The 13,956-nt window shown below is 34.6% G+C and overlaps 2 protein-coding genes across 2 annotated transcripts; both read right to left on the reverse strand.

Moving 5' to 3' along the window:
- Positions 1-561: 561 nt before the first annotated feature.
- On the reverse strand, positions 562-5,835 carry LOC133309750 (glyceraldehyde-3-phosphate dehydrogenase, cytosolic-like). The gene is made up of 12 exons (XM_061510551.1): positions 5,696-5,835; positions 5,556-5,579; positions 5,360-5,460; positions 5,070-5,185; positions 4,761-4,860; positions 4,006-4,152; positions 3,858-3,918; positions 3,671-3,771; positions 3,414-3,556; positions 3,155-3,238; positions 2,864-2,953; positions 562-2,640 (listed from the first exon to the last, which is right to left on the reverse strand). The coding sequence occupies exons 1-12, from the start codon at positions 5,697-5,699 to the stop codon at positions 2,598-2,600; spliced, it is 1,014 nt and encodes a 337-aa protein (XP_061366535.1). The 5' UTR covers positions 5,700-5,835; the 3' UTR covers positions 562-2,597.
- A 2,280-nt stretch (positions 5,836-8,115) lies between these two features.
- On the reverse strand, positions 8,116-11,685 carry LOC133309751 (glyceraldehyde-3-phosphate dehydrogenase, cytosolic). The gene is made up of 12 exons (XM_061510552.1): positions 11,569-11,685; positions 11,420-11,443; positions 11,199-11,299; positions 10,913-11,028; positions 10,574-10,673; positions 9,821-9,967; positions 9,672-9,732; positions 9,489-9,586; positions 9,231-9,373; positions 8,972-9,055; positions 8,674-8,763; positions 8,116-8,479 (listed from the first exon to the last, which is right to left on the reverse strand). Exons 1-12 carry the CDS (start codon positions 11,570-11,572, stop codon positions 8,437-8,439), a joined length of 1,011 nt encoding a protein of 336 aa, XP_061366536.1. The 5' UTR covers positions 11,573-11,685; the 3' UTR covers positions 8,116-8,436.
- Positions 11,686-13,956: the final 2,271 nt, after the last annotated feature.

Genomic DNA, 13,956 nt, shown 5'->3' on the forward strand with positions numbered 1-13,956 from the left:
GGCCTTTGGGCCGGCGGTCCTTTATCATAACGAGCTTTTTGGTTCTGTGAACTTTTTGGCCCTGGCCCGCACGGGCTAGGGCCTAACAGGCCAAGTTGGCGTGTTTTGATAGCTCTAAATACAAATAAAGGCCTATAGAAGAGAAAATAAAAGTTAAGAGATCATGACATAACATCGTGAAAACTCGTGTGTCAGCATAATCTCAAATTTTAATACGCATAGTTATAAAAATGTGATTCAACTCAAATTTGAAATACTTTATTATAAAAGTTTTGGATATGCTTTTAAAGTTATTTAATCATGCGTTTTGAAACACATCTTGCTCAACCACTACTAAACATGCTTAGATTGTGATTTTCCCACCGAAACAGTAGTTAAATACAAACTGAATTTTATAATCAACAAACAAAATTCTAATTGAACATTTCTAAGAATTTTAATCTCAAAGACTCAAACCATAATTTAAATGAAATTGAAAAAATATTAAATTAGAAACATATATAACCAAAAATATATATTCAATTTCACCTTTTAAATAAATATATCTATACAAAAAATCAGTTTTCAAAACTATAATCCAAACACATGTAAATGATGTACCGAGTATTTTATATTACTAATACATCAAACTCAAACTCTTTTAAAATATCAAATGTCCCAAAAATTAACTACGGAATTTATATGACAACAACCCATATTATTGACCTCGCTTACTGCAGACAAATATAAAGGCTGAAGCGTTCCATAAATAAAAAAGAAAAAAAATTAAATGTGCAATGTGAATAACTTTGAAGTATCTGCATAACACACAATATATATATGCATATAACATTAATTTAACCTTATCCGATGTCAAATGTAATTTCATTCTTAAAACGCTCAACAAGAAAGGACAATTTTTTTTTTGTAATGAGAAAAGACAATTCTAAAATAAAAGGAAACTACAATTTCTCGACAAACAAAACAATGCATGCAGACAATTTAATCTAATCCACTGTCAAATGTAATTTCATCCTTAAAACGCTCAAGAAGAAAGCACGATTTTAAAATAAGAGGAAAGTACAATTCGAGCGACTCCCATGAAAATCATCAAATAAACCATTTGTTTGAATACTGTTTTTAAAAATTATTTTTTGGTTTTTAAAATAAAAAATAAAAAATTATACGATAAAGCTTATTTTGTAAAAAAAAATTTAAAATTTAAAACTATTTTTTAATCAAATTTAAAAAATATATCTGAGTTTATTTTATTTTATATTTTAATTTTTAACCTTTTTAGAAAAATATATATATTTCATTAACTATTCTGCATAAAAATTTAAAAAAAAAATAAATAAATCAAAACACAATAAAAAAACCCTGGGTCTACGAACCTGTTCGAATACTATTTTTAAAAATATTTTTTTTATTTTCAAGCAAAAAATTAATAAAGTCTGTTTAATAAAAATAGTTTTAAAAATGGTAATTATTTTTACTTTTTAAAATCAAATTTAAAAAATATATGAGTGGTTATAGTTACTACCTCTTTTTCTTACTACCTGTTACTACTAAATCGTAACCGTTGATTTCCGTCAATCTAACGATTATAATTTATTGGGTCATTCTTATTAATTAATTATTAATTTCCAATAAATTATAACCGTTAGATTGGCGAAAATCAACAGTTACGATTTAGTAGTAACAAGTAGTAAAAAAAAGAGGTAGTAATTATAACCTTCTCCTTTTTATTTTGTATTTTAATTTTTAACTTTCAAAACACAAAAAACACATTTCATTAATTATTCTACAAAACAAATTAAAAAAAAACACAAAATTCAATAAACATACCCTATACTTTTTATTCATTCAATAAACAGTAACGCCACGCTGCCCCAAAACTATACCTTTGACAAAAATAAAAAAGTTATTCTGCACGAAAACCAAAGTTTTTATTTTTTGAGATGCAAACATTTTAAAATTTTATTTTTGTTTTTAGTAGAAAGGATTTTCCAATTTTAAAAATCAGAAAAACTACATTCATCCATACATCAGGGAACCAAAAAGATGGCTTTTTGACCTTGGTAATGTAATTTTCAAAATGTTTGACACTATTTATCTAAACAATGCATAACGACGCGGTAGGTTATGTAACGTATTAAGATATGACAAAGTAGAGATCGCGTCCTGTGCATAGCTGCTTGGTAAGTTGATGTGAAGTGACTTGCTGAAACATGATTGTTTGAGTGCCGCGTCCTTTGTAAATGGTTTGCATGGGACGCGGCTGTGATGGTATCGCGTTCCAGTCAGATGATTAACAGCTTTGCACAGGACGCGATCTCTACACTGTTACGTCTTAATATATTATCCAGCTTACCACGTCGTTATGCATTATTTAGATAAATAATTTGACCGAAAAATTATTCAGGGCAAACATTTTGAAAATTATATTATCAAGGTCAAAAGGCCCAAAAAGATCAATGCTCCTCACAGGGCAACTCCACAGGTTCGAGAAACCGGACTTATTACATCTCAATTGAGCATGGACAATAAGCCTGACTGAAGCTAGATATAAAACATGGTAAGAAAGAAACATATGTAGGCCACTTTGTAGCACAACCTTAAGACTTAGAAATGTGAACAATCAGGTCAACCACGCGTGTACTGCAGCATAACAAAAATTAAAGCACGGATTAGAGAGCTTAATTAATAAATAACACTGCATCTGCCCTGCCCATTTCGCGAGGATTAGACCTTGACTGAATTAATAATAAAGAAACTGCACATCTAGTTTGATTTCACACCTCAAATTTGCAATCTACAGGGATGTAGTGTAGCTACCATGCAATAAGAAATCATATGAAATAAAAAGTCAACGGCTGATTACCTGTAACCCCACTCGTTGTCATACCATGCGACAAGCTTAACAAAAGTTTCACTCAAAGCAATTCCTGCCTTGGCATCAAAAATACTTGACCTGGAACATTTATACAAAAATGAATTAAATGATGATGACTTAATTTAACGCACAAACGAGTGCTTTCCTTATGACGACATAAGGGTACATGACTACTGTTTAATATCTAAAACACAAGAAAGTCAAATATTGGATAGGCACAATCAGTAGCAGCCATTTATAATCAACAACTTCTAATACTCTGATATGTGTGATGAAAACCTGTTATCGCCAACAAAGTCAGTGGAGACCACGTCATCCTCAGTGTAACCAAGGATTCCCTTCAAGTTGCCCTCGGACTCCTCCCTGAGATAGACACGAATATTAAGTTAAGACAAGCCTAACGAGAAGGAGCAATGCTGAAATCCTCCTCGCAGATATCATGATAATTTTGAACATCGAAGTCCTGATAACTTCTAGATCAAATAAAATACAGCTGGAATATAATTTCAAGAAGAGAATCTATCCATTCTGCCCTTACTTGACAGCAGCTTTAATTTGCTCATAGGTGGCTGGCTTCTCCAGCCTCACTGTGAGGTCAACAACAGAGACATTCACAGTAGGAACACGGAATGCCATTCCAGTCAGTTTTCCATTCAAAGAAGGAAGCACTTTGCCAACAGTCTTGACACACAAAGGAACAATGAGAAAGAAATCCAGAGAATGGTGACTGTAAACAATTCAACATTTGACAGTAGTTAGCAGTCTGAAAAACCACATAAGGTGTCACATATTCACCGTAGCAGTTCCAGTATTGCTAGGAATGATGTTGAATGAAGCAGCTCTTCCACCTCTCCAGTCTTTCCTGCTGGATGGCCCATCAACAGTCTTTTGGGTGGCTGATTTGCAAAGCAGCAAGAAAAGAATGATTTAGCATGTAATATGGAGAAGAAATGCAACAGGAAACAACTAGCAATAGACCCACCAGTGATGGAATGAACGGTGGTCATCAGGCCCTCAACAATGCCAAACCTGTCAATAATAACCTACACAATTGAGAAGGTACAGTTAAGACCTCATGCAGTCGGAGCAGCATGAAAATTTGAGGATTAAATATGGGTAAGCTTGGGAACCTTTGCAAGTGGAGCAAGGCAGTTGGTTGTGCAGCCAGCATTAGAAATAATATCAAGCTCTGGCTTGTATTCCTTCTCATTTACACCTACTACAAACATGGGAGCATCTTTACTGGGAGCTGAAATAATGACCTTCTTTGCACCACCCTGTATCAAAGAAAATATAAGACATTATCATTCCAGACTACACCATATAAAACCAATCAACGAAAACATCCAATAGAAACAACATTGACAGACTATTTGGTATGACTTTCCCTACTGTAGCCGACTAGATCTCTACCTAAACTTGGTTAAAAGGGATAACACCCAATAAGCTTAGCCACTCAACACAAACAAACTTGCATCCTGAAAAAACTAAATTTTCTGTTAGATTAACAGAGAGTTCAAATGGCAAGGAGGGTAGTGGGGAGAAAGCAGCTTAAACAGTAGCTCAAATTATCCCGCAACCAAACACAAGGCACAAAAAAATAAGTAGTGGTACACGGTATTAGCCTAGCTACAGATCATGTAAACACAGAGTGACAAGTAACAACACAGTCCTGATATCACATCCACGTTTGAAAAATAGGGTCAGATGAGATGCCTGAGTACAAGAAAGCCAGAAAAGTACAGGCAAGTTAAAGCAATAAGTTGCAAACGAAACACAGTCCACACAATACTAATAAATCATATACAACAATCAGAATAGAATAACTTAATCTCAGTTAATAGAATAATCAACAAAGGAAAAAGATAGCTACGGAAATACAAACCTTCAAATGGGCAGCAGCCTTATCCTTATCTGTGAAAACTCCAGTGGACTCAACAATAATTTCAGCTCCAGTCTCAGCCCAAGGGATCTCCTCTGGGTTCCTGAGTCACACAGTACAGAAGAAATGAATAAAACACACAAATTCTTGGAACTATTACCATTCATTAAACACTAACTATAATAATTAATGATATATCAATACTTTATTCGAATACTATATACACACAACTTGGATACACCATGTTTATACAAGTAATTCTCTAATAAATCATAGTCTAACACGCACAACAATGTAGAAGATGAACAATACCTGTGTGCAAAGACGGTGACTGGGTTATCACCAAAGAGAAGGGTGTTAGAGTCCTTGATTGTCACATCGAAATGTTTCCACTGTCCGTGAACACTGTCGTACTTAAACATGTATGTCTGCCCTAACCAAACCCAATGAATCAGATCTAAAAGATAAGCCTGCCTGAAGCATAACCCTATCAAAGAGCTTAGCAACACTTAAAAACACAAAAATAAAAATAAAATCCTGCATGGTTGTGAAACATGAATACAGATGAAACAGTTAAAAAAAAAAAGGCAAGAGTTTGGTACCAAGTAATCAGTGGTAATGAAAGGGTCGTTAACTGCAACGAGTTCGACGTCATTCCTCTGCAGAGCCACTCTGGCCACCAAACGCCCAATTCTGCCAAATCCTGTGAGTAAACAAACCAATATTAAAAATAAAATAATGAAAGATAAAATGTAGCCAGTGAAGAAAAAAGATCAAGAAATGAGATGATATATATACCATTGATTCCGATCTTCACCTTGCCTGAAGTACCAAAGCATGCAAAGTTCGAAAGGAAAAAATAGAATAAAATAAAATCAGATCAACTTGAACTAATTGGAATGAGAATATAAGGAAATTAATGAAACGGTTGTGATTACCCATGACTGATATAACACTAGGAGAATGAAGACTAGAAGAAAGCAAAAAAAAAGTAGAAGGTTGTAGAAAAAATGTGAGGCAGGTTTTTTTATTTTTTTTATAAACCACATTATCCTAATCCGATTTCGAGTGGACATGTACCGTTTGAATCAACTTCTTTGATACGTGAGGCACGTTTAGTTAATATATAGACCCAAATCACCAGTTGGGGTAGTTACGTACAAGTAGTGAGGTTAGAGGTTTTGTTTTTGTCATCCCTACCCTACAAGACCCGTACATGACTAATGATGCTGCGCCGAGGATTTTGCTGTCCGATCTGTGAGTTGGGAGGAGCCGAGAGAGAGAGAGAGAGAGAGAGAGAAATAGTGAAATGGTTCGGAGGCCACGTCACATTTTGAGAATTCGATCCCCGTATTCGCTTATCCGGAAATCAAACACTCTATGAGATTCCTAGTTATATTATGTATAGATTAGAGCTGATTCGGAATTCCCATTTGCAACAATTTAAAAAAATTTTACTTAAATGTCATGAGAATAATAAAATTTTCAAAGTGACATGCATAATAATTTGGTACATTACTACAAAAGCAAGTATTAGGAATGGAATTTTTTTTCATCTTAATAGATTGTGTTTGGTAGGAGATTTCTTGAATATAATTAGGCATCTAAGATTGGGATTGTGTGTTATCCATATTTAGTACCGGATATCAAAATTTTTTCCTAACTAACTAATTTGCCCTGCCCATTGAAGATTGTATGCAAAATTGGACAAAATGAACTATGCTCAAATCCCACTTCCAAAGTGGTATGTCACAATAATCAGGGAGATGAAATTTTTTTCACATGATAGCTTTCAAAATTACCCTCTTGTAACTTGCGCCAAAGTGAGTCTCCCCCAGCAAATTCACTTTTGTACATCCACGGAGGAGCTCCACTTTCTGAAATAGCAACTTTGTGTAATTTGCAGAATGTACTGAAAAAGGAGACTCAGCTTCTCTTGGCCCAAACAGAATTAAACAAGATAAAGAAACAGTGGAAAGTGCTGAGAATACAAAAAATAAAGCTCTTACTGAGCTTAGTAAAGCCAACGTGACACTTCAGGAATTGACAAAGAAGCTCATCAATGTGAGAGAGTCTAAGCAATCAGCAATGGAAGCCGCTGAAGTTGTGAAGAACCAGGCCAAGGAACTTGAAAAGGCACTATCTGAAAAAGCTATAGGATATGAAGCTTGGAAACAAGAACCAGAGCATGCAAGAAAGTAGTACATAGCAACTGTAAGTGAACTAGATGCTTCCAAGCAAGAACTCAACAAAATCAGGCAGGATTTTGATGCAGCTTTGGAGGCAAAAGTGTCTTTCCAGATGGTTTTATATTGGAACGAGAGAAGGAGACAAAGACGGAGATGCAAACTTCATTTAATTTTTATTAGGCAATAGTTACTCTCATTCAAATATTGTAAAGGGTTATTTAATAAATGGTTTCTCGTCAATATTTTATCTTCAACCAAACATAGATTCAGTATATTTTTTTTCTGCATATTCCTGATAAATTTTTTAATTTTTTTTTCATATGGACCTTGTTTTCATTGGTTATATGACTTTGATGATTTATATTATGACGATTATCATATATTAATTTTGTTACAAAAAATCCAAAATATTTTATTAAATATATTAAGAAAATTTAAGAGTAGGGATGAAATTAGGGAGAGGCAAATTTCATCCTTATTAGGGAAAGAATTTTTTTGTTTCTAATTCGGTCCTTATTAGGGATGGATTATAGCCTTTCATAGATCAAAATCGTTGACAATATTAGGGTCGAAAATACATAGTAGGGACGGATTTTATTTTATTGCTAATAGGGGCGCAACTAAAGTTCTATCCCAAAATATTAGCGAAGAGCTATTTAGGGATACAAAATTTTCCTTCTCAAATTTCGTCCCTAATTTATTTAGGGATAAATTTAGAATTAGTAAGGGATCACGATTTCAACTAAATGGATCAACTTTAAATTTGTTAGGAACTTCAAGACTAATTTTTTTTTGTAAGGAATTAAAATAAAAATCATATTTTTTATTAGAAATCAAAAAAGTATTTACTCAAAAATCAATCATTCAATAAAGAGAAATGCCACACTGCCCAAAAAAAGTTATTGGAAATAATAAAATAATAAACACTGTATTATAATAATAATAGTAATAATAACAATAGACAAAGCCGTCTTATTTGCCAATAACACAACCATTTTCCAATAGAAAAAAGTGTGTCATTTTAAATAATGTGAAGTTGTGTCATTTTAAGAGAGAAAGAGATAGATAAAAGAGGAAAGAGAGCACAAAAAAAATAAAGATGTAAATTCCACCTCTTTCTTTGTGAGAGTAAAAGAATATAAATTATGCCATTTAAAAGAATAAACACTTTTTTCCTTTCCAATAATGTCTAGGTTGAAAGGATTTTCCAATTTTATTTGCTCATTTGTCCGCTTATGCGACCAATGACGAAAACCGTCTGTTACCCACATTAACAAAGCCGATTATCAGTCAATACATAAAATTCAGAAAAACTACATTCATGCATACATCAGGGAACCAAAAAGATCAATCCTCCTCACAGGGCAACTCCACAGGTTCGGGAAACCGACTTATTACATCTCAATTGAGCATGGACAATAAGCCTGACAGAAGCTAGAAATACAACACGGAAAGAAACAAACACATGTAGGCCACTTTGCAGCACCACCTTAAGACTTAGAAACGTGAACAATCAGGTCAACCACGCGTGTACTGCAGCATAACAGCAAATAAAGCAGGGATTAGATAGCTGAATTAATAAATAACAATGCAGCTACCATGACTGAATTAATAATAAAGAAACTGCGTATCCAGTTGGATTTCACACCTCAGATTTGCAATCAACAGGGATGTAGCTACCATGCAACAAGAAATCATATGAAAAAAATAGGTCAACGGCTGATTACCTGTAGCCCCACTCGTTGTCATACCATGCGACAAGCTTAACAAAAGTTTCACTCAAAGCAATTCCTGCCTTGGCATCAAAAATACTTGACCTGGAACATTTATACAAAAATGAATTAAATGATGATGACTTAATTTAATGCACAAACGAGTGCTTTCCTTACGACGACGACATAAGGGTACATGAGTACATGACTACTGTTTAATATCTAAAAGACAAGAAAGTCAAATATTGGATAGGCACAATCAGTAGCATCCATTTATAATCAACAACTTCTAATACTCTGAAATGATGAATACCTGTTATCGCCAACAAAGTCAGTGGAGACCACGTCATCTTCAGTGTAACCAAGGATTCCCTTCAAGTTACCCTCGGACTCCTCCCTGAGATAGACACGAATATTAAGTTAAGACAAGCCTAACGAGAAGGAGCAATGATAAAATCCTCCTCGCAGATATCATGATAATTTTGAACATCGAAGTCCTGATAACTTCTAGATCAAATAAAATACAGCTGGAATATAATTTCAAGAAGAGAATCCATCCATTCTGCCCTTACTTGACAGCAGCTTTAATTTGCTCATAGGTGGCTGGCTTCTCTAGCCTCACTGTGAGGTCAACAACAGAGACATCCACAGTAGGAACACGGAATGCCATTCCAGTCAGTTTTCCATTCAAAGAAGGAAGCACTTTGCCAACAGCCTTGACACACATAGGAACAATGAGAAAGAAATCCAGAGAATGGTGACTGTAAACAATTCAATACTTGTCAGTGGTAAGCAGTCTGAAAACACCACACAAAGTGTTAAATATTCACCTTAGCAGCTCCAGTACTGCTAGGAATGATGTTGAATGAAGCAGCTCTTCCACCTCTCCAGTCTTTGCTGGATGGCCCATCAACAGTCTTTTGGGTGGCTGATTTGCAAAGCAGCAAGAAAAGAATGATTTAGCATGTAATAGGAGAAGAAATGCAACAGGAAACAACTAGCAATAGACCCACCAGTGATGGAATGAACGGTGGTCATCAGGCCCTCAACAATGCCGAACCTGTCATTAATAACCTACACAATTGACAAGGTACAGTTAAGACCTCATGCAGTCAAAGCAGCACGAAAATTTGAGGATTAAATATCGGTAAAGTTTGGGAACCTTTGCAAGTGGAGCAAGGCAGTTGGTTGTGCAGCTAGCATTAGAAATAATATTAAGCTCTGGCTTGTATTCTTTCTCATTAACACCTACTACAAACATGGGAGCATCTTTGCTGGGGGCCGAAATAATGACCTTCTTTGCACCACCCTGTATCACACAAAATATAAGACATTATCATTCCACACTACACTGTATAAAACCAATCAATGATAACATCCAATAGAGACAACATTGACAAACCATATGGTATGACTTTCCACATTGTAGCCGACTAAATCTCAACCCAAATTTGGTTAAAAGGGATAACACCCAGTAACTGTTTGGGAGCAGTTAGCCACTCCACACAGACAAACTTACATTCTAAAAAACTAAATTTCCTGCTTGATTAAACACAGATTTCAGATGGCCTGGCGGGTAGTGGCCGGTGGGGAAAAAGCAACTTAAACAATAGCTCAAATTATCCCGCAACCAAACACAAGGCACAAAAAAATAAGTAGTGGTACACGGTATTAGCCTTGCTACAAATCATGTAAACACACACTGAACATCACATCCACGTTTGAAAAATAGGGTCAGATGAGATGCCTGAGTACAAGAAAGCCAGAAAAGTACAGGCAAGTTTAAGCAATAAGCTGCAAACGAAACACAGTCCATACGATACTAATAATCATATATAGCAATTAAAATAGAGTAACACAATCTTAGATAATGGAAAAATCAACAAAGGAAAAAGGTAGCTACAGAAATACAAACCTTCAAATGGGCAGCAGCCTTCTCCTTATCTGTGAAAACTCCAGTGGACTCGACAATAATTTCAGCTCCAGTCTCAGCCCAAGGGATCTCCTCTGGGTTTCTGAGTCACACAGTACAGACAACAGACGAATGAATAAAACACAAAAATTCTCGTAACTATTACCATTCACTGAATACTAACTATTATAACTAATGATATATGAATACTTTATTTGAATACTACACTTCAACTTGAATACACCATGTTTATAGTATACAAGGAATTCCCGAAAAAACTATAATCCAAAGCTTTAATAAAAAGGCATTCTTAAATATTTACATGCACAACAATTGAGATACCTGTGTGCAAAGATGGTGACTGGCTTGTCACCAAAGAGAAGGGTGTTTGAGTCCTTGATTGTTACATCGAAATGTTTCCACTGTCCGTGAACACTGTCGTACTTAAACATGTATGTCTGCCCAAACCAGACCCAATGAATTAGATCTAAAAGATAAGGCTGAAGCATAACCCTATCAAAGAGCTTAGCAACACTTACAAACACAAAATATAAAAATAAAATTCTGCATGGCTGTGAAACATGAATACAGATGAAACAGTTAAAAAAAAAATGCAAGAGTTTGGTACCATGTAATCAGTGGTAATGAAAGGGTCGTTAACTGCAACGAGTTCGACGTCGTTCCTCTGCAGAGCCACTCTGGCCACCAAACGCCCAATTCTTCCAAATCCTGTGAGTTACAAAAAAAATATTAAAAATAAAGCTCCAACTAGTTCCAAAAAATTAAATAAAAATCAAAGATCAAATCTAGCTAGTGAAGAAAAAAGATCAAGGAAATGAGATGATTTACCATTGATTCCAATCTTCACCTTGCCTGAAGTACCAAAGCATTTAAAGTTCAAAAGCAAAAAAATAAATAAAAGAGAATCAGATCAACTTGGACTAACTGGAATGAGAACATAAGGAAAATAATGAAAATAATGAAACGGTTGAGATTACCCATGAGTGCTACACTACACTAGGAGGAGGATGAAGAGTAAAAGAAAGCAGATACCAGTAGAAGGTTGCAGAAAAAATGTGAGGCGGGATTTTGTTAATATATAGATCCAAATGACCAGTGGGGGTAGTGAAGTGCAACTAGTGTGAGGTTAGAGGATTTTTTTGTCAGGCCCACAAGACCCCTACATGACTCACTCATATGATGCTGCGCCGAGGATTTTGTTGTCCGATCTGTGAGTTGTGTGGAGCCCACAAGAGAGAAAAATAGTGAAGCGGTTCGGTGGCCACGTCACATTTTGAGAATTCGATGCCCGTATTCGCTTTTGCGTGGTTTTTAAGCTCACTTTCCTTTTACTTTCTCGTTATTCTAGCATCAAACATATTAAACAAGGATTTATAAGAGTTATGTTGTATAAAAAATTGATTCTGTAATATTATAAAAATTCGTTTCGTGTATTGTAATTTTTCACAAAATGTTGTGTGTGGGTAAGATACTTTGTTGTGTTATGTTAAATGACAAATACAAACTCATATTAAATAATAATAATAATAATAATAACCTAATTTTGTTGTTGGTATATCACTCCGGGTAGGATTTCTACTTCCTAGATACAATACAACAATGTTCTAGAATTTTTTTGTTTGTTTTATATTCTGAAAGTTTATGATTCCAGTGTTATTCATGCGTCTTAGGCTCTTAGCCATCAACAAGTTTTTAAGGGGGTGTTTGGTTCAAGTTTTTGGAGAGAATTACTGGTTGGTAAATGTAATTACCACGTTTGGTAGAAGGAATAAATTACGATTCCCAGATATTCAAGGATTACCGATAATTTGATTTATAAAGAAAATTCACTATTCAGATTACCAAAAATAATATGGTAATTCGGAATACCAATCAGAATACCAAGTAAAGGGAAAACACAACAATAAATTTTGAGACAAAAATATCTCAATACACATAAAAATCTAGACTCAATCTATCAATTACGAAAGTAAAAATAGTTTGGGGTTATTTTTGTAAAATAACCTCATATTCCAAGTCATATTTCGTTCTAAACCAAATATGGAATCAGTAATTTTTATCCAATATTTCCGGTAATATTTTGGCGAACCAAACACATCTTTCGTAAGATTCCAAGTAAACTCAATTTCTACTGAATTCCCATTAATCATGATTCCCGGTCACCAAAAAATTTCTGTACCAAACACACCCTAAAAGCTTTCGTAAGGCATATTGTTTCTTTCGTAAGGCATTTAAAGTTGCAATGCGACGGATGATGGCATTTACACACGCAACCGTCTCTCCTATCCCATTTCTAATCTAACATCTGTTCACTATATACATTACCAGGTCTTTACATAGTATACCACTTAATCAACGTTACAAAATCTTGCCCACTAGAAAAAAAAAAAAAATCAATAACTCGTATCATTTCATTTTTTTAATTTTATTGCTCACAAACATACATGATATACTATAATATATTTTGTATTATTTTACTCATCATATCACAAAATCTTTTTATTTTATTTTATAAATCACAGGTATCCTCCACATGAGGCAATTCTGTTCGGGACGGATCCAGTATTTTAAACCTTCCTGAAGATGTTAATGAAAAGGATTAAACATATATTTTCACTTCCACTTGCTTAGCTACCACACGCCAAATGAGTTACTGTTCATCACAAAATCTTTAACCCCATATATATTACTGGTAATCACACATTTTCTTTTTAATGATGATGATCACACATTTAATAACACAAAAAAGTACTCCATGACTCAATCACTTGTAGCATAACGGTCTCAGAATGCATCAAACATAGCGTTTCAAAAGTTTTTATTGGGTATTTTAAGAACAAAAGCCTATGCAGGCTCCTTTGGAGTTTTTTTGGGTCAACTTTCATTGGGGTCTGAGGCTAGGCTTAATTCCCTTATACTTTGAGACCTTTAACTCAATTTAGTGAATCAACGATTGGGCTTGATACAGTACTGTTTGACTCTGGACCCAACAGCCAAGCCACATGGACTATAATTGAGTATGGATTCAACTTGGCATGTTTCTCTATCCCATAACATGCCCACTCAACCCAAACTACAGTAACGGCACATTGACTACATTCCAAAGATAAACTCGGCTTTGATGACAAAGGAACTGATTAAATAAAAATAAAAGAGTTTCGGTTCGATTCTCACATATCATCTTTAGGAGAAGTTTAAATATTTCATCTCTGCCCCTCACTCCAAATTAGTTTTATAGCTGGCTTAAAAGTCAAAGCTTGTGAGAATATCGATGAGAACCAACTCACCTCGAAGAGATATTAGGATTGTATTAACTCAAAAAAAAATAGAAGAAGATAAACTCGGCTTTGTTGCATTCTCATCCT

Source organism: Gastrolobium bilobum, unplaced genomic scaffold (assembly GCF_033153095.1).
Source record: "Gastrolobium bilobum isolate Gb01-03AN ecotype WA unplaced genomic scaffold, APGP_CSIRO_Gbil_v1 utg10474, whole genome shotgun sequence".
Lineage (NCBI taxonomy): Eukaryota > Viridiplantae > Streptophyta > Magnoliopsida > Fabales > Fabaceae > Gastrolobium > Gastrolobium bilobum.

Bases quoted from the DNA above. Each gene is read 5' to 3' on its own strand.
- LOC133309750 (XM_061510551.1), bottom strand. The intron at 4,861-5,069 runs GTATTGTTCATC...TGTGTGACTCAG, and splicing joins GTCACCGTCTTTGCACACAG to GAACCCAGAGGAGATCCCTT. The intron at 3,919-4,005 runs GTTCCCAAGCTT...TCAATTGTGTAG, and splicing joins GCCTTGCTCCACTTGCAAAG to GTTATTATTGACAGGTTTGG.
- LOC133309751 (XM_061510552.1), bottom strand. The intron at 11,300-11,419 runs GTAAATCATCTC...TGTAACTCACAG, and splicing joins GGTGAAGATTGGAATCAATG to GATTTGGAAGAATTGGGCGT. The intron at 9,968-10,573 runs GTTTGTATTTCT...TGTGTGATACAG, and splicing joins AGGCTGCTGCCCATTTGAAG to GGTGGTGCAAAGAAGGTCAT.